This window comes from Schistocerca americana, chromosome 5, assembly GCF_021461395.2.
Source record: "Schistocerca americana isolate TAMUIC-IGC-003095 chromosome 5, iqSchAmer2.1, whole genome shotgun sequence".
Classification (NCBI taxonomy): Eukaryota; Metazoa; Arthropoda; class Insecta; order Orthoptera; family Acrididae; genus Schistocerca; species Schistocerca americana.
The window spans coordinates 759,389,167-759,409,389 of NC_060123.1; the positions used below are offsets into that span (position 1 = coordinate 759,389,167).

Sequence of the window (20,223 nt, forward strand, 5' to 3'; positions counted from 1 at the left end):
AATACGTAGCTCCTCTAACAGTAATGACAGTTTATCACCTCCCAACACTACATGTGCCAATGTTTCAGTGCATTTTTGAATATGTTTGTTAACAGATTCATCAACACAACAAAAATTTACGATCTCAGTAGCATCTTATTTTTTAACTCATACTTTACTATTCATCAGAATCTTCATCGCTGCTCTTTGATTCGTCAGAGCTCCCTGCTGTACTTTGTTTTATTTCATAGTCAGAATTGGTTGAAATACCACCTACCGTATTTACCCAAATCTAAGCCGCACTCAAACCTGAAAAATGAGACTCGAAATAAAGGAAAGAAAAAAAAAAAAATTCCCGAATCTAAGCCACACCTGAAATTTGAGACTCGAAGTTCAAGGGGAGAGAAAAGTTTTAGGCCGCACCTCCAAATCAAAACAAAGTCGGTCCATTGTAATATGAGACACAATTTAGGTCAAATGAATGACGATACAGCTACAGTAGTTTGGTTCGAGTCGTAAGCTTAGCAGTTAAGCTTTACCAGGTAGCCTTTGCTATGCGTCAGGCGCTCCATCCGTATTTATACTGGTACCCTTCCTTCTTCATGTGCTTCATCTGGTTTGAATCAATTGCTTATTTTGCTTTGATCTGATAAGTGCCGTTTTCCTTGTTATAGGCGTTTATGTCACTCTAAGCTGAAAATGCATTACTGTACTGTGTCATGCATTGTTTGTCGCATTCTGATAGTGCGTGTTTGCGGCCTGTCGTCACTCGTGGCATGGCTTGCTTTTGTGCACGCTACCGCTGCCTACAATTAAAAAAAAAAAAAAAAAAAAAAAAGAAGAGAGAGAAATCATCTCATTAGCGAAACAATGGCAAGAGACTACTATTTGTTGTTCCTTACACTGCTGCTTTCTTTGATAATGATCAACAAGAACCAAATAATAGACTGCGTATGATAGAACATGTTCTGAACGAGAGTTAGGTGAAAATTTTTCTCCATTTGAAAATCTTTGCGGCCGCTTCTTTAGTACATCAAATTCTGCACAGAAATTAGAGTCATCTTGGATATAAAAATCTAGTCAGTTGCCGTGCTTCATTTCTGACTGTATCACTATTAGGCATAAGAATAATATGAATATAAACATGACAAGATACGTATATTCTTCCGCGTTTGCTGTTGTCTCACTCTAGTTTCGTAGTTTATTAGGCAGACAGGATTTAAATAAGATAGCAGCAAACACGAAAGAATACGTGGCAAAATGTTTATATTCGTATTACTCTTATGATGAAGAGAATACTGCATGTGATTCACATTTCATCAGGTTCCTATTAGCAACCGTCTCTTCTCACAGGTAGGAAAAAATTCAGAACATTGAGTTGGCCATATTGACAAACATCCCAAACAGTCTTGCCGGTCGGATTTTCGTAATACATTGAAGTTCTGCTACATTCGAAGATGAACAATACGGAATTTGTATTTACTTCGTTGGATAATGTATGAAAATTGTCTTCCACCTTTTTTTTTTTAATTTATTTACTGACGCAGAGGTTTTGGCGCCAGTATTTATCTTTGTGCCTACGAAGCATGCCTGTGTAGCGCTACATATATTCGACGGCAGAAATTAGTTGTTTCAGCACCTACTGACATTTTTCAGAACTTCCACTTGCTTTGCACTCGATTCCAAGCCGCATGCGGTTTTTTGGATTACAAAAACCAGAAAAAAAGTGCGGCTTAGATTTGAGTAAATATGGTACATCCTCTCCTTTGGATTCAACTTCTTAAGTATTATATTTCAAGTCAACACCTGCTAATCTGTGAGACCGAAATGATGAGCCATACTACTCTATTTCACTGTACCTGTATGTTTCATTTGTATAACATTTTATTCCATCATAGATGCTGCACTTATAGTTTCATATATGCATTGCAGCAGCAGACACAATAAAAGTAGCAATCAGCAGTGCTTAGTTTGTTGAATGGGTAAAAAATATGCCATTGTCCCAGTTCCACATATCCCCAAAATTTGATTCTGCCAAATTCTGTACTCTCTGAAATCGAATGTTTAATCCAAAGATGAAAGTGAACAAGTTTGATGCAGTATTGCTAATATTGTTTATTACTCATCTTGCTGAATGAAGTGCATACCGTATCCTTTCTGAAAGGTTTGCAGAAGTAATGCACATACCAGTTTTCTAAAAACTTACATTGAGATTGTGCTCTCCTTCCTCTTGTACAAATTAGTAGAGCCCTTTCTGATTACTCCACAATATGCCTCTTGGCAAGGTGGTAACGACAGTATTATGAAAAGGATAGATTGGCACTCACTGTATAGTGTAGATGTGTTGCTGGCAGGGGGGGGGGGGGGGGGGGGGGGGAAAGGAACACCACCTATTATTAAACACGTAAGCTTTTGGTGCAAACCCCCCCCCCCCTTTCCCTCACACACACACACACACACACACACACACACACACACGCACACGCACACACATGCGCGCAAATGCAGATCACACATACATGACCACTGTCTCCGGCTGCTAGGGCCAGACTGGGAGCAACTGTGCATCATGGGAGAAACAACGGTCGGGTGTGTGTGTGTGTGTGTGTGTGTGTGTGTGTGTGTGTGTGTGTGTGTTTTTTTTTTTTGTCCACTTTGGAAGAAGACTTTCTGATGGAAAGCTTACGTGTTTAGTAGTCTTTTTGTTGTGCTTGTCTGTGACCTAACATCTCCTGTATACAGTGAATAGCAATGTATCTTTTTTATAATATGGTCATTACTCCAGCCTAGATTTCTATTGTTTGTTTCCTTTTAAGACCTTATAAAGACAGTTACTGACAATTTCTTTTTTCTTATTGGAGAAAAGTGAAACCATATGGGGGCCAGACGTAGATTGTAAATGAATATGGAATAGAGTATTTTTATTCTCCCTGTATGCAGTGTCAATAACGTCACCTCACACACTTCATTTCTGGCAGCACCTCCTTCTCAACACATGACTGTCCCCCACCACCTCACCATAGTCTTCAAGTTATATCCTATAGCACTTCTGGGTGAACAAATAGATGAAGAATGTAGTTTAAAACAGTATAACTAAACTTAAAAGTCAAACTGCCCTTTTATAGAGACTGCCATCATTATTTAAACATACTAAACAACATCAAAACAGTCAAAAGAAATTTTTTTTCAAAAGAGCGGAAAATTGTAGTGAAATTCATGAGAGGATTGTTTTAAATTGTTATATCTTAAATCAATAAGTATGTCAGCATTTCCCAGGATTTTCTGGCTTAATTAAGACTAGGTCATGCCACCACAGTGGTCAGACAGTGGACTTGACTTCCAGAGGGCAACGGACCCGAATCCCATCGGGCCATCAAAATTTGGGTTTTCCTTGATTTCCCTAAATGATTTAAGACAAATGCTGGGATGGTTCCTTTGAAAAAGATGACATTCGGCTGAGGAAGCTAATTTCTGTGGCATGTCTGATGACACAGTGCTGGTGGAAGCACGAGTATTTCAGAGCACACCATTCATTGCACATTGTTAAACATAGGGCTCTGCTGCAGACAACCCCTGTATGTTCCCATGTTGACAACACAGTTGAATTACAATTTCTGTGGCTCAGGAGCATTGAGATTGGGCAGTGAATCAATAGAAATGTGTCATCTGGTTGAATCATTCGAGTTTCGCATTACACCTACTTGACGGTTTTGTGCACATACACTGTCAACAGAGTGAATTGGTGCTTGCAAGGTGCACTTTGCTACAGACTTAGGCCAGTGGGAGCAATATTATGCTATGGAGGACATTCACCTGGTCTTCTATGGGTCCTGTGGTAGTAACTGAAGGCTCCATAACAGCTTTGTTCTGTGTGAACGTTATTGTGCACTGTCCGCACCCTGTCCCTAATGAAGGTGACATGTTTCAACAATATGACTTTCAGTGTCACGAGGCCAGAATCAAATTCACCCCTTCTGAATCTGATGGAATACATCTGTGATGCTATCAGATACCAGTTCTGCACCCAGAAACCACTGATCTCCAATTTATGGGAATTACATGACCTGTGCTTAGACATGCGGTGCTGCATAATGCTGGGAACATACCTCACATAATGCTGGAAACATACCTGAAATTTGTTGAACTTGTCCCACACAAAATCACTGCTGTATTGTGTTCCAACACTGGACAAACACATTATCAAACAGGAGGTCATAGTGTTTTGTCTCATCAGTTTATATATTCAATGCTTGAATGAAAGGTGTGCTCTTTTCCTTTTTTCTGCCATTGCATGTATGTGTAAAGCAGGATGTTCTACCATTTGGGCTTGTTTATATGATGGCTGTCAGTATTACCACCTGCACAGATACTAAATGCTCCTTTTCTGAAGACCTTTTATCTTGAGAACACTTTCAACTTTGTTTCACAAATGGCAGCACAGTTTCATGTAATTGTTAAAATAATACTTTCAGCAAAAGATGTGTGCGTTGGAGTGGGGAAAAAGATTGGAGATGTATGTAGTTTAATTTTCATAAATTGTTAAGAAGGTTAACAGCTTGGCATGCTAAGATAAATTCAGACATTCTCTAAAAAGAGAGAAAAAGATTAATTTAACAGAATCAGTGAGGTATACAAATATAACAACAGACTTGTAGAACCATTATTTTGTAGGTTAGATTAGATTAGATTCAGCTTTTGTTCCAAGACCCAAAACATGAGACGATTCTCATGGGTGAGTAACATGCCAGAAAGTATAACATAAAAAATATAAAACATTTGAATACCCTGATCATTTGTCAGGAGATTGTCAAACTAGGTGAATACAATACAAACTGGAACAGCTAATATTTTCAGAATTGATACGCTGTCAGACTGAAACATTGTTATGCACTATTAATAAATTTATCAAACAAAAAGTACATAATCTTGACTGTTATGACAAAGTGCTCTCAGAACTGAAATCTAACAGACATTCTTATTTAAGCTGGCCTAACAGCCACTGTTAAGATATTCATCTATTGAGTAGGATGAGTTACCTATCAAAAAGTCTTTCAAACTCTGTTTAAACCATGCTTTATCTGATACCAAGTTTTTAATGGTGTCTTTCTTCCACAGATAAATTGTGTTGTAATGCGAGGTTTTAATGAAGATGAAGTGTGCAGTTTTGTGGAGTTAACAAAAAAGAAAAATGTTGATGTAAGATTTATCGAGTACATGCCTTTCAGCGGCAACAAATGGAATGATGGGAAGATGGTCTCATTTAGTGAAATGGTCCAAATAATTAGAAAGCAGTGGCCTAATTTTGATCCTCTGCCCAATGGGCCCAATGATACCTCAAAGGTACGTGCAGTATTACATATGAACATACATTGAAAATAATTTAATGTTTATGACTTACTACCAATCGCAATAATACTTCACATCTGCTGGTGGTATGAGAGATGGACTGGTTTAGTTACATATTTCTCATCCCATTCAGTAAGTCTGTCCTGGTCTGGGTTTCTCTGCAGCTTTTCTACAACTCTCCCCATTTCCTAAACCTTGACAATCCTTTTCTTTCTTCCCTTTTCCGTCCCCTTATTGTTTCTGCCAGAAGAAGAAGCCACTGGCTCCGAAAGCTTGCACATTTCCATAACTTTAAGGGGAGTTAGAAGCGGAAAACATTCTTTTTCACTTTTTCGGGTTTTTACCTGATTATAAAATTTGCAATTTTCCAAATAAAATGATATGTATATTACTTATAAACTTGCGTGGGAAGTATTTTATTTTATTTTCTAAAATATAATCTACACTAGTTGAAAATGTTAAAATTTTTACACGCATTACTTCAAGACCTAATAAAATCGGTAATTTTTTATATACAGGGTAGTCCATTGATCGTGACCGGGCCATATATCTCACGAAATAAGTGTCAAACGAAAAAACTACAAAGAACGAAATTTGTCTAGCTCGAAGGGGGAAACCAGCTGGCGCAATGGTTGGCCTGCTATAAGGCGCTGCCATAGCTCAAACTGATATCAACTGTGTTTTTTTAAATAGGAACCCCATTTTTTATTGCATATTCATGTAATACGTAAAGAAATGTGAATGTTTTAGTTGGACCACTTTTTTCACTTTGTGATAGATGGCGCTGTAATAGTCAGAAACATATGTCTCATAATTTTAGACGAACAGTTGGTAACAGGAAGGTTTTTTAAATTAAAATACAGAACGTAGGTACATTTGAACATTTTATTTTGGTTGTTCCATATGTGATACATGTACCTTTGTGAACTTATCATTTCTGAGAACGCATGCTGTTACGGCGTGATTACCTGTGAATACCACATTAATGCAATAAATGCTCAAAATGATGTCTGTCAACCTCAATGCCTTTGGCAATACGTGTAACGACATTCCTCTCAACAGTGAGTAGTTCGCCTTCCGTAATGTTCGCACATGCATTGACAATGCACTGACGCATGTTGTCAGGCATTGTCGGTGGATCACGATAGCAAATATCCTTCAACTTTCCCCACAGAAAGAAATCCGGGGACGTCGGATCCGGTGAACGTGCGGGCCATGGTATGGTGCTTTGACAACCAATCCACCTGTCATGAAATATGCTATTCAATACTGCTTCAACCGCACGCAAACTATTTGCCGGACATCCATCATGTTGAAAGTACATCGCCATTCTGTCATGCAGTGAAACATCTAGTAGTAACATTGGTAGAACATTATGCAGGAAATCAGCATACATTGCACCATTTAGATTGCCATCGATAAAATGGGGGCCAATTATCCTTCCTCCCTTAATGCCACACCATACATTAACCTGCCTATGTCGCTGCTGTTCCACTTGTTGCTGCCATCATAGATTTTCCGTTGCCCAATAGTGCATATTATGGCGGTTTAGGTTACCGCTGTTGGTGAATGATGCCTCATCGCTAAATAGAATGCATGCAAAAAATCTTTCATCGTCCTGTAATTTCTCTTGTGCCCAGTGGCAGAACTGTACATGACGTTTAAATTCATCGCCATGCAATTCCTGGTGCATAGAAATATGGTACGGGTGCAATCGATGTTGATGTAGCATTCTAAACACCGACGTTTTTGAGATTCCCAATTCTCACGCTTTTTGTCTGCTACTGATGTGTGGATTAGCTGCCCCAGCAGCTAAAACAACTACTAGGGCATCATCATTTGTTGCAGGTCGTGGTTGATGTTTCACATGTGGCTGGACACTTCCTGTTTCCTTAAATAATGTAACTATCCGGCGAATGGTCTGGACACTTCAATGATATCGTCCAGGATACCAAGCAGCATACATAGCACACGCCCCTTGGGCATTTTGATCACAATAGCCATACATCAACACGATATCGACCTTTTCCGCAATTGGTAAACGGTCCATTTTAACACAGGTAATGTATCACGAAGCAAATACCGTCCACACTGGCGGAATGTTATGTGATACCACATAATTATATGTTTGTGACTATTACAGCAGCTGGCTGGAGTGGCCGAGCAGTGCTAGGCGCTACAGTCTGGAAACGCGCGACCGCTACGGTCGCAGGTTCGATCCTGCCTCGGGAATGGATGTGTGTGATGTCCTTAGGTTAGTTAGATTTAAGTAGTTCTAAGTTCTAGGGGACTGATGACCTCAGAAGTTAAGTCCCATAGTGCTCAGAGCCATTTGAACCATTTTTGACTATTACAGCCCCATCTATCACAAAGCGAAAAAAGTGGTCCAGCTAAAACATTCATATTTCTTTATGTACTACATGAATATGTAATAAAAAATGGGGGTTCCTATTTTAAAAAAATGCAGTTGATATGAGTTTGACCCATGGCAGTGCCATCTACCAGGCCAACCATAGCGCCATCTGGTTTCTCCCTTCAAGCTAGACGAATTTCGTTCTTTGTAGTTTTTTCATTTGATGCTTATTATGTGAGATATTTGGCCCGGTCACTATCAATGGACCACCCTGTAGAAAGCTGTGGATTGCTGTGTTATAAAGGTTAAATTATGTGTTTGTATTGGTAGCACTGTCAAAAATAGTATCGTATCTTTTCATAGTATAAACATGCTTTGCATATCGAAGTGCTAACATTTTTCTGAGGAATAGTGACGAATAGACTGGTAAATCTCTCAAAAAGTATGACTCCAAAATGAAGTGTTTTTAAGAAATGTGGGTTTCATGGTAATAAATTTTTGAATAAAGAGAAACATTGTGTTCAGCATGTGGTGTGTGAAGTTACAGACAATGAAATACTCGCAAACTCATGAGTATCTAGAGAAACACCCATTAGTGCTTCGAAGATTAAAATAAAACATAGTGATAACACAGTTATCTCAAAACAAAACTCATGTAAATGGTAGGTTAGGTTATATTCTGATACATCTACACATCGTAACAGGGGTGTTATGTGAATGTGTGTGCTGTATGTATGTGGAGGGCCAGTTAGTTTACATGAAGACATTGAGGTATCAAATGGACTAGCCAGGAAACTTATCATTAATTCTGCCAGTTGTAAATATACTCATTCATTTTGGAGTTCTGATAAGTGTAAAGATAATTATTTTGAAATAAATGTTAGGTGGTTTTATGGATTGAGAGCTATTGGCAAAGGACACACTGCAGCAGAAACAATGTGTGTCGTCATGTATATGCCACGCCCACTTTGTAAAATGGACAAGTATGCAGGATTTATTGGAGCTGCTGTGAAATCCACTGCATGTGAGTCAATTAAGGGTGCTGCAAATGAAGCTGCTGAAATAAACGATGGTATGATTGACATATCAGTAGCTTTTGGGGCACTTGGTAGAAGCGCAGCTGAAGTTCTAAGAATTCTGTTGCTACAGTGACCAGTGGTGGATACTGGAAAGCTAATAGATTTCCAGATTTTAACCAAACATTCTTATAAGTATAAATCAGGGAATGAAGAAGGGCATATCTGTGACAGAAATTATGTAGGACAACTAGTCGTACGGAGGCCTGTGCAGCTGTTGAAATTTATAATCGATCTGTAAACTAAAGGGGAGTGTGTTACACTAAGTTCTTAGGTTGTGCAGACTCAAATGCATATAACAGTGTAGTAGCCACTCAGCCTTATGGTGAGAAGCTTATCACAGAACTGGAATGTGTTGGTCATGCCCTCCTGGATCTGGTTCATGGTGCAATTACCGCAATGCCCAGTACTCAAACAGGTCATACAGCCATAAACATTATATCCCAGCAGCAGTTGTGGATATCATAAAACCTGTTTACAGAGACCAGGCAATCCTGAATTATTGAAGAAGTGTCTGCATTGTCAGACTCAAAATCCCAATGAGTCGTTCAATAATCTTATAGCGTCAGTGTCGTCGTAACTGCCGTCTGCGTCACGTCTGCTGTGCAGCGAGCTATGCTGATTTAAGTATTAACTCTATTTTTCTTACTTGTAACTTCTTCTTCTGTGTGTTTTTGCTTTTAGGAAGCTTTAATTGTTGAGTGCTAGTAATAGTGTTCCATAGATTTTGTGTTTGTTTTGAATACAGTCAGAGAAAGTCCGTTTAGTCAGCCATAGTGCCAGTAGTGCTAGTGTTTGTTTTCAATACAGTCCAGAGACAGGTAGTGCTATTTTCATTGTTTTCTACAGGAAGTGTCTAGTAACCACAGTTTAGTCAACTATCAGCTGCCTTTAGTGAATTAGCAGTCTAGTTATAAGTTGATTAACTCTCTACAGTAAATTGATTTCTTAAGATGGATAGGATGTGAGACTGCTGTGTACGGACACAGGAGGAGCTGGCCACTGTTCGCAAACAGCTGAACGTGTTGATGGCCGCGGTTAGCCGTCTTCAGGCAGTGGTGAGTCTGGTGCGTTGCATGGTACACCCCAGGTGTTACATGCTTCACCCACTGACCCTGCTGTCGACACATCTTTGCGGATACCGGGCGCGGTTGTGCCACCCTCTTCCCAAGGGGAGTGGCGGGTTCAGCGGCATTCGCGGCGCACAAGGTGGAGGGTCAGTGTGGAGGCTGGCCGTGTGGCATCGCCCGTTCTGCCTGTGAGTGGACATGTGGCCACTCCTTCAGCAAGGTCCGAGCAGGCACATGGGGGGAGGGGTTTATTAGTTATTGGGAGCTCCAACGTTAGGCGGGTGATGGAGCCACTTAGGGAAATAGCGGAAAGGTCGGGGAAGAAGGTCAGTGTTCACTCTGTCTGCTTGCCGGGGGTCTCATCCGAGATGTGGAGGAGACCGCGCCGGCAGTGATAGAGAGCACTGGGTGCACCCGAATGCAAATTGTTGCTCATGTCGGCACCAATGACTCCTGCCGTCTGGGTTCAGAGGTCATCCTCAGTTCGTTCAGGCGGTTAGCGGAGTTGGTGAAGGCGGAAAGCCTCGCGGGGTGGAATCTGAGCTAGCTATTTGTAGTATCGTTCCCAGAACCGATAGTGATCCTCTGGTTTGGAGCCGAGTGGAAGGCTTAAACCAGGGACTCAGACGATTCTACGGAGATCTGGGGTGCAAATTTCTCGACCTCCGCTATCGGGTGGAGAAATGTAGGGTCCCCCTGAATAGGTCACGCATGCACTACATGCAGGAAGTGGCTACAAGGGTAGCGGAGTATATGTGGAGTGCACATGTGGGTTTTTTAGGTTAGAGAATTCCCTCCCTAGGCCCGACAAGACACCTCCTGAGATGCGGCAAGGTAGGAGTAGATAAAATGCAACAGGGAATAACAATATTAATGTGCTAATAGTAAACTGCAGGAGCGTCTATAGAAAGGTCCCAGAACTGCTCTCATTAATAAGCGGTCACAATGCCCACATAGTACTAGGGACAGAAAGTTGGCTGAAACCAGATGTAAACAGTAATGAAATTCTAAACTCAGATTGGAGTGTATACCGCAGAGACAGGCTGGACAGTGAAGGGGGAGGCATGTTTAAAGCAATAAGAAATGCAATAGTATCGAAGGAAATTGACGGAGATCCGAAATGTGAAATAATTTGGGTGAAGGTCACGGTTAAAGCAGGCTCAGACATGGTAATGGGATGTCTTTATAGGCCCCCTGGCTCAGCAGCTGTTGTGGCTGAGCACCTGAAGGATAATTTGGAAAATATTTCGAGTAGATTTGCCCAACATGTTATAGTTCTGGGTGGAGATTTTAATTTGCCGGATATAGACTGGGAGACTCAAACTTTCATAACGGGTGGCAGGGACAAAGAATCCAGTGAAATTTTTTAAGAGCTTTATCTGAAAACTACCTTGAGCAGTTAAACAGAGAACCGACTCATGGCGATAACATATTAGACCTTCTAGTGACAAACAGACCTGAACTATTTGAAACAGTTAACGCAGAACAGGGAATCAGTGATCATAAAGCGGTTACTGCCTCGATGATTTCAGCCGTAAATAGAAATATTAAAAAGGGTACGAAGATTTTTCTGGTTAGCAAAAGTGACAAAAATCAGATTTCAGAGTACCTGACGGCTCAACACAAAAGTTTTGTTTTAAGTACAGATAGTGTTGAGGATCAGTGGACAAAGTTCAAAACCATCGTACAATATGCGTCAGATGAGTATGTATCAAGCAAGATCGTAAGAGATGGAAAAGAGCCAGCGTGGTACAACAACCGAGTTAGAAAACTGCTGCGGAAGCAAAGGGAACTTCACAGCAAACATAAACATAGCCAACACCTTGCAGACAAACAAAAATTACGCAAAGCGAAATGTAATGTGAGGAGGGCCATGCGAGAGGCGTTAAAAGAATTCGAAAGTAAAGTTCTATGTACTGACTTGGCAGAAAATCCTAAGAAATTTTGCTCCTATGTCAAAGCGGTAGGTGAATCAGAACAAAATGTCCAGACACTCTGTGACCAAAAAGGTACTGAAACAGAGGATGATGGACTAAAGGCCGAAATACTAAATGTCTTTTTCCAAAGCTGTTTCACAGAGGAAGACTGCACTGTAGTTCCTTCTCTAGATTGTCGCACAGATGACAAAATGGTAGATATTGAAATAGATGACAGAGGGATAGAGAAACAATTAAAATCACTCAAAAGAGGAAAGGCCGCTGGACCTGATGGGATACCAGTTCAATATTACACAGAGTATGCGAAGGAACTTGCCCCCATTATTGCAGCAGTGTACCGTAGGTCTCTACAAGATCGTAGCGTTCCAAAGAATTGGAAAAGGGCACAGGTCATCCCCGTTTTCAAGAAGGGACGTCGAACATATGTGCAGAACTATAGACCTATATCTCTAACGTCGATCAGTTGTAGAATTTTAGAACATGTATTATGTTCGAGTATTATGACTTTTCTGTAAACTAGAAATCTACTCTGTAGGAATCAGCATGGGTTTCGAAAAAGACGATCGTGTGAAACCCAGCTCGCGCTATTCGTCCACGAGACTCAGAGGGCCTTAGACACGGGTTCCCAGGTAGATGCTGTGTTTCTTGACTTCCACAAGGCGTTCGATACAGTTCCCCACAATCGTTTAATGAACAATTTAAGAGCATATGGACTGTCAGACCAATTATGTGATTGGATTGAAGAGTTGCTAGATAACAGAATGCAGCATGTCACTCTCAATGGAGAGAAGTCTTCCGAAGTAAGAGTAATTTCAGGTGTACTGCAGGGGAGTGTCGTAGGACTGTTGCTATTCACAATATACATAAATGACATTGTGAATGAAATTGGAAGTTCACTGAGGCTTTTTGCGGATGATGCTGTGGTATATCAAGAGGTTGCAACAATGGTAAATTGTACTGAAATGCAGGATGATCTGCAGCGTATTGATGCATGGTGCAGGGAATGGCAATTGAATCTCAATGTAGACAAGTGTAATGTGCTGCGAATACATAGAAAGAAAGATCCCATATCATTTAGCTACAATATAACAGGTCAGCAATTGGAAGCAGTTAATTCCATAAATTATCTGGGAGTATGCATTAGGAGTGATTTAAAATGGAATGATCATATAAAGTTGATCGTCGGTAAATCAGATGCCAGACTGAGGTTCATTGGAAGAATCCCAAGGAAATGCAATCCGAAAACAAAGGAATTAGGTTACAGTACACTTGTTCGCCCACTGTTTGAATACTGCTCAGCAGTGTGGGATCCGTACCAGATAGGGTTGATAGAAGAGATAGAGAAGATCCAACAGAGAGCAGCATGCTTCGTTATAGGATCATTTAGTAATCATGAAAGCATTACGGAGATGTTAGATAAACTCCAGTGGAAGACTCTGCGGGAGAGATGCTCAGTAGCTCTGTACGGGCTTTTGTTGAAGTTTTGAGAACATACCTTCACCGAGGAGTCAAGCAGTATTATGCTCCCTCCTACGTATATCTCGCGAAGAGACGATGAGAATAAAATGAGAGAGATTAGAGCCCGCACATAGGCATACCAACAAGCCTTCTTTCCACGAACAATACGAGACTGGAATAGAAGGGAGAACTAATAGAGGTACTCAAGGTAGCCTACACCGTCAGGTGGCTTGAGGAGTATGGATGTAGATGTAGATGTAGACCAAAAAATGTTTTTCTTGTAATGAAGACACTAAAGTGGGGGTCAGTCATGCTGTTATTGCTTTTAATGATGGCAACATTGGTAGCGTAAAAGTGCTACAACATATGAGAATTAATTCTGGAGCAAACTGCATCAGAGAATTTGAATGGATGGACAAGGTTTGCAATGGTAAAGCACTGTATGCAGCACAGTTGGCCACTACGGAGTCCAGATAGAAGAAAACAAGAAAAAACTTAAAAAAGATCAAGAGGATGATATACAGTATGGTGCAGGGTGCTTCTGAGTGACTAAAAATAAAATGTTAAGCATATATTGAGTTACAGTCTATTAAAACTTTAAAAACTCTTCTTGAAAATTTAGATTTTCTCTTGCATTTTTCCCTAAATCTCAGAAACTACTTCGAGTAGCGAATTAAAATTTTCAGGGAGTAATAACATACGTATTCTGAGTCTTCTGAACTAAAAGAAGAACATAATATTATGCATAAATAAAATTATTTAGAATAACATACAAAAAAGTACACAAAATTTTAACTGTGTAATTAAAAAATTGCATTTCCAAAAGCAGTGGCTGAAATGCAATTATTGTAAGACTCAGAACATATAGTTTAATGTCCTGTAAAAGTTTCTTGTCAATGGCTACAGTTGTTCCTGAAATACGGGGAAGTTAAGTCACCAAATTTAACATTGTCAGGATAGGGCGTTCAAACTCCCCTTAATGCACATTTTCTCCTTCCTCCACTTGGTGAGCAACACATTTATAGTATTTACACAACAGCAGTAGCTATTTTCTTACAATTTCTTTTTGCAGGCATACCATGTCCCGGGCTTCAAGGGACGTGTGGGATTTATTACCTCAATGAGTGAACACTTCTGTGGCACGTGCAACCGTTTACAGATAACAGCTGATGGCAATTTGGAGGTGTGTCTCTTTGGGTATTCAGAGATATCTCTCAGGTGAGTGATGAAACATAGAATAATCATGTCCAAGTGAAAATTCATGCGAGGAAACCATAAAATTACTAGAAGACTGACAGAGTGATCAGTATTTTACCTTCAGGAGGTGAAATTCCAAAACTTCTTATAGACACATTCGTTCCTCTTGTCCTCACATTAGTCATGGACTCCGAGTGACCTTTGAGACCTTCAGAAACTTATCCCTCTTTCCTCTCTCATGAAGGAACTGATAGTTCCAAATGCTGAGTATAGAATAATACTTTCAAACTGTTTGCCATGCACATTAGGTATGTGGTTGGTATATGGAAGAGATAAACTGCAGTTAAATCCAGCAGGTATGAAATGAGTAATCTTTTCTTGAAGTTTTCAGCTTGCACCCTCCTCCCTCCCAGACATACAAACCAGATACCTCTAGCTAAATAATTTGTGAGTATATATAATTTGCCTCTGTCAACATCATGTTACACTAACCTATTAGTGAGATTAAATTAAAGGAAAGTAATCAGAACTGGAAATTATGTAAAGACATTTTTGGCTATGTCCCTGTGTTGTATTAAAGTTAACACAGTATTTCTGTCCATGTGATGGTAACTATGATTCGCCAGCCACCGTTGCCGAGCGGTTCTAGGTCCTTCAGTCCAGAACTGCGCGACTGCTACGGTCGCAGGTTTGAATCCTGCCTTGGCTCAGATGTTAAGTCCCATAGTGCCCAGAGCCATTTCAACTGTGATTCATGATTATCAGAGTCTATATGTTCCAAATAAAAATTGGAACTTCATGTGTATAAATGTACAAATTATTAGACAATGGGACCAACAACTGACACTTTTAAATTGATGACTAGACTAAGACTTGGCGATAAGTTTGTTTCAGGACATGGTAAGGGGGGTGAGGGGTGGGAAGAATCAGCTCTCTCTTTGTGAGCATACCAGAAATCCTTTATCAACCGAAGGTAAAATAAGATATAAAAATACAGGGTCAAACAATTAATTTAAGTATCTTAAAAACCAAATGACTAATAAAATTGGAAGCTAAGAAAAGTAAGTTCATAGTAAGTAGGGTGAAACACAGGGGGCTGCAACATATTGCCATTGTTGTTTGACTTGTCTATCAAAGAAAAAAGAAATGGATCAAAACAAAATAAAAGTGAGAATGGAAATGTATCAGAAGCAAATTAGAATAAGCAAGGAACATATTCTTTAATTAAAAAAAAAAAAAAAAAGACATGTGAGGCAGATGTTCCTACAATTTTATGTTCAAAGCACAGCAGCCTGTGAAAGCAAAATATTTATGACATTGAAAAAAGAAAATCAGTGAGTGAAAAGCGTGTGTAGGTGAATTGTGGTGAAAGACTGGATATTGGAACTTCTGTTATGCTGCCCAGTATTAGTTGACTTGGTAGTAAAGGAGCAAGTTTGCAAGGGCGGATAACTGTTTGGCTACGTAAAATAGAGTGGGAGTATGGAAAAGCTAGTCCAAGATAGGATGAAAAAGATAACAGCAACTTAAAAAATGAACCCCATGAACCCCATTCCCATCTAGTGAATGCAGTGGTTGACAATATCTTGTGACGTTCACCTATAAGGCTCAAACAATAATTGCTAAATAAAAATACAAAATGTTGACAAGACTGTATCTAAGCTGTCACTCTCTTTTGAAACAAGGGTGTTTAAACCAACAAACACGCAGGAAAGCAGGGACAACTCACACACTAGAGAAGGATGGGCAGTATCATTGAAGGAGTGAGCATGAACCGTGTGGAATATGTGTGATAAAAAAAAAAAAAAAAAAAAAAAAAAAAAAAAAAAAAAAAAAAGTAATGATAGTAAAATTCCAATCCCGGGAGCGGAAAGACTTACCTTAGGGGGAAAAAGGACAGGTATACACTCGCACACACACACATATCCATCCACACATACAGACACAAGCAGATATATATTTGTCTGCTTGTGTCTTTATGTGTGGATGGATATGTGCGTGTGTGCGAGTGTATACCTGTCCTTTTTTCCCCTTAAGGTAAGTCTTTCCACTCCCGGGATTGGAATGACTCCTTACCCTCTCCCTTAAAACCCACTTCCTTTCGTCTTCCCCTCTCCTTCCCTCTTTCCTGATGAGGCAACAGTTTGTTGCGAAAGCTTGAATTTTGTGTGTATGTTTGTGTTTGTTTGTGTGTCTATCGACCTGCCAGCGCTTTCGTTCGGTAAGTCACCTCATCTTTATTTTTATATATAGAAGTTTATTATTTTATTTACCGGTCTTGCAGTTTCCTTGATTTCTTGCAAAGTACAGTACAATGAAAACCTACCATATTGCATAACAAGTAGATGAGTATAAACTTCAGAATAGCATCATCGCCATTAAATGACCTATGTTTTCTTTACTAACAAGAGAAGGGACAGAAGCAATAAACACAAAATCAGAACTGCTTTTGCTTGATTACAGCAGGGACAATAATTTTTAACATCTACATTTACAACAGATCATATTTACAAAATGTTTTCGAAATTTGCTCTGTTTGCTCAAATGAAAGTATTGCACTGCTCAATCATTCATTTACACTCAACCCCGACTGCTGCACATGCTGTGGGGTGTGTCATCTGGTTATGTCATATGTTCAGTGTTTCTCACCAATTTTTGGGGTATTTTGAAATGTACAAAAAGGAAAATAAAGAAAGTTATCACATTTTGCTGCACATTACCTGCGTCACAGAAAAATAATGTATACAAATCTTCTCAGATTTGCCACTGAATAACTTTGTCCAAGCCTCACAATATTTCACCAACACAACTGTTCATCATCTTCAGGTAGTGGTGGGTCCTGTCATCACTGCTGCAAGATGTGGCTGGTGATATTCGCACAGCAGAATTGAAATTTGTCAGGCTAGAAGCAGGAGTACGAATGTGTGGACAGGCACTCCCAGTTGGATGTAAATGCCATTCATAGTAGCCTTCTGCTTATGTGTTGTGGGCAATGACTGCACTTCTGGACACTCGTGTGGTTAAGAGCTGAATTAACTCTCTGCAAGGTACGGCATCAGGTCATACATCGGAGGATCTGGTTTCTACTGTTTTAATTTCATGGCAGTCAGTGCTGGATTCTGGGCAGTGCTTAGTCAAAATTCCATATTCCTGTTGGTAAGATTGCCCACCGTATGGATACATGCCTCATTCTTAAAAACACAGTCCTAGAGTGATGATGCTGAGGATAAAATTTCAGTCCTCTTGGGAAACGTGTGGTGCCCTGTATTCAGGCAGTGCTCTGCTACCATTAATTTACTGGGTGGCATTTTTGTCAGCGCTGTTGAACACAGTGTTCTTGCACAATGTGAGGTGTCTGCCCTATATAAGGTTTCCCATAATGGCATCAGATCTTATATATGATCTGTGTTTTCTAAGGTCAAGATTGTCTTTAACTGAACACAAACAATTCCTTAGTTTTGCTGGTAGACGAAAAACACACTTGATTCTGTTTCTCTTAACGATTCTTTTAATTTTGAAAACATGCCACTGAAATATGGCAAGAAAGCCATTTGCAGTGCTTGTCTAAGTATCTTCATTTACATCCCTACACTGAACTTGCTTTGCTCAGAACACATTGCAAATCTGTTTACAAGAATAAACATTCTGCTGGAACACTGTTCTTAGGTGTTACAGTTCACCAGGCAGACTGTCGGTATCTGAAATCACGTGTGCTCTATGTGCCAGGGAGTGTAAGACACTACCACATTGTGCAGGGTGACGGCAACTTTTGGACCTCAAATATAACTCTGCGTGTATCAGTTTGCAGTAGAGACTAAGCCCCAGTGCTATGTCAGCTTTTCTTCTAACCGTGACATCCAGGAATGGTAAGCTGCTATCTTTTTGTACTTCCACAGTGAACTGAATATTCAGGTGGAGCGAGTGCAAATGCTGCAGGGACATAGGTAGTGTCTGTATTATGTGGGCCACACCACAAATGTCTCTTCAGCAATCTGCCAGAAGGAGGAATGTTGGATATTTACTAAGGGAAATAGAGGATCTCCCATGGGAACACTGTCCACTTGATTAAAGTAGTTGGTGTTACATAAGAAATAGGATGAGGTATGCACATGTTTAAACAGCATCACAATTTCTTTCTCAAACTTGCTGCTAATAACCTCTAATGAGGGCTGCAGGGGCACTTTTGTAAGTAATGATATAACATTTGAGCTAACTAAAAGATCTGAAAGTTCTAGTTTAAGCATCTTCAGGTATTCTATGAAATCCTCTGAATTCTAAATATGATGGTCATAGTCATCCACATGATAAATTTCAAAGCTGTCACGTGGAAATTGCCAGTTGCATCTTGCAGCAGTGATGGTGGAAATCACCACCACCTGAAGATGCCAAAACGTTGTGTCACTGAAATATTGAGGGAGGGACTTGCATAATGTTATCTGGTGGGGAACCCAAAGTGTTTTTGCAACAGATCTATTAGGCAAGCCTGAAAAGTCACATATACTCCAAGCAGTAAGTACCTGTTATAAAATGGTCACATTAGTGAGCTTGGCAATTAATTAAGAGTTTATCAATAAATTTGGCTTCATTTTGCAAGAAATTGTGCTGTGTTCCAGTACTCCCTCTTCAACAAAACTAATGTCAGTTTCTGCTCCACCTCTTCAGCCCGAGATCCTATGTATACTCTTGAGCATTTGTGTAAGATACCTGTTTATTTATAAAAATAAAAGTAACTTCTATCATGACTTTCCCATTCTTGTCCAGTGGGTTTGTTATCCTGCTGTTGCCTACTGCAGACTACAAGATTACTGTTGAAGATTTCTGCAAAGTTTTTCTTCCTTTTTAGTGTACCAACATTTCACTGTGTGGTAATTGCCTGGTACTGTTTAACGGGTGTTTTAACTGTTGTTTCAGAGATGCAATACGAAGCAAATGCAGTGAGGATGACTTGCTTGCCATGATTGGGGCAGCAGTGAGAAGAAAGAAGAAACAACATGGAGGTAAGATACATTACAGCAAATGTAACTCTGTAGATAGAAAGAAAATTTCTGCTTAACAAGTCATAGCAAACATAAGAGCAAAATAGAATGAAAAGCAACAGTGATAGAACCTGTGTTTTTTGTGTAAACTTGGATTTAATTTTTTATTTAGTATTCATTCTGATTAATGCCCATTGGTCAACAGTATATTTCAGCCCTAGAATTTGGTTCTGCAAGGTCCACCAGATAACCATATATGGCTGTTGTAACTCCTTTATTGGACTTCAGAAGTTTTCCAGCAACAAATCTTTTTTTTTTCTTTCTTTCTTTCTTCTTTTTTCTTTTTTAAAAAAAAAGCTAAAATGCAGAAAACATCATAAAGCAAACACTCACAGAAAAGCATCAGTGTCCTTGAAACAATGGAAACTCCAGTAGGAATATCAACAATGTTGGAAAAGACAGATTACTACTTACTGATGAAGGCTGTGGCTGAAAGCTTTATGTAAGTGTCTTTTAATTCTTCCCATCTGCAGCCTAAGGTATCTTCTTTATGGTAAGTAACAGTCTGTCTTTTCCTTCATTATTCATTAGTGTTCTTTTTTTTTATTGCTGTTTAGCAAGCATCGTGTGGTATATAAGGGATGTGAATAGCGTCAGATGTTGAATCATCACTCTGGAGGATATGAAGGTGCTGCATATTGGTGTGAGACAGCATTATCTGATGAGAGTTTGAAAGAAACCTCATTGTGGATGTCCATTTGGTCCCCTGGTTAAACCTTGCAACATCTGTATTTTTGGAGTATTTGGATCTGACAGTGGCCTGATGTTGGA

General features: G+C 39.7%; 1 protein-coding gene across 1 annotated transcript in view; it reads left to right on the forward strand.

The window, feature by feature from the left end:
- The window catches only part of LOC124616663 (molybdenum cofactor biosynthesis protein 1-like), a gene marked incomplete at its 3' end in the record, with an annotated part of 42,565 nt that extends 23,162 nt beyond the window's left edge, over nt 1–19,403 (forward strand). The window contains exons 4-6 of the mRNA XM_047144992.1: nt 5,095–5,319; nt 14,292–14,437; nt 19,328–19,403. Of these exons, the coding sequence (XP_047000948.1) occupies nt 5,095–5,319; nt 14,292–14,437; nt 19,328–19,403 (447 nt within the window). The remainder of the gene's footprint in view (nt 1–5,094; nt 5,320–14,291; nt 14,438–19,327) is intronic.
- Between the last annotated feature and the right edge of the window lie 820 nt (nt 19,404–20,223).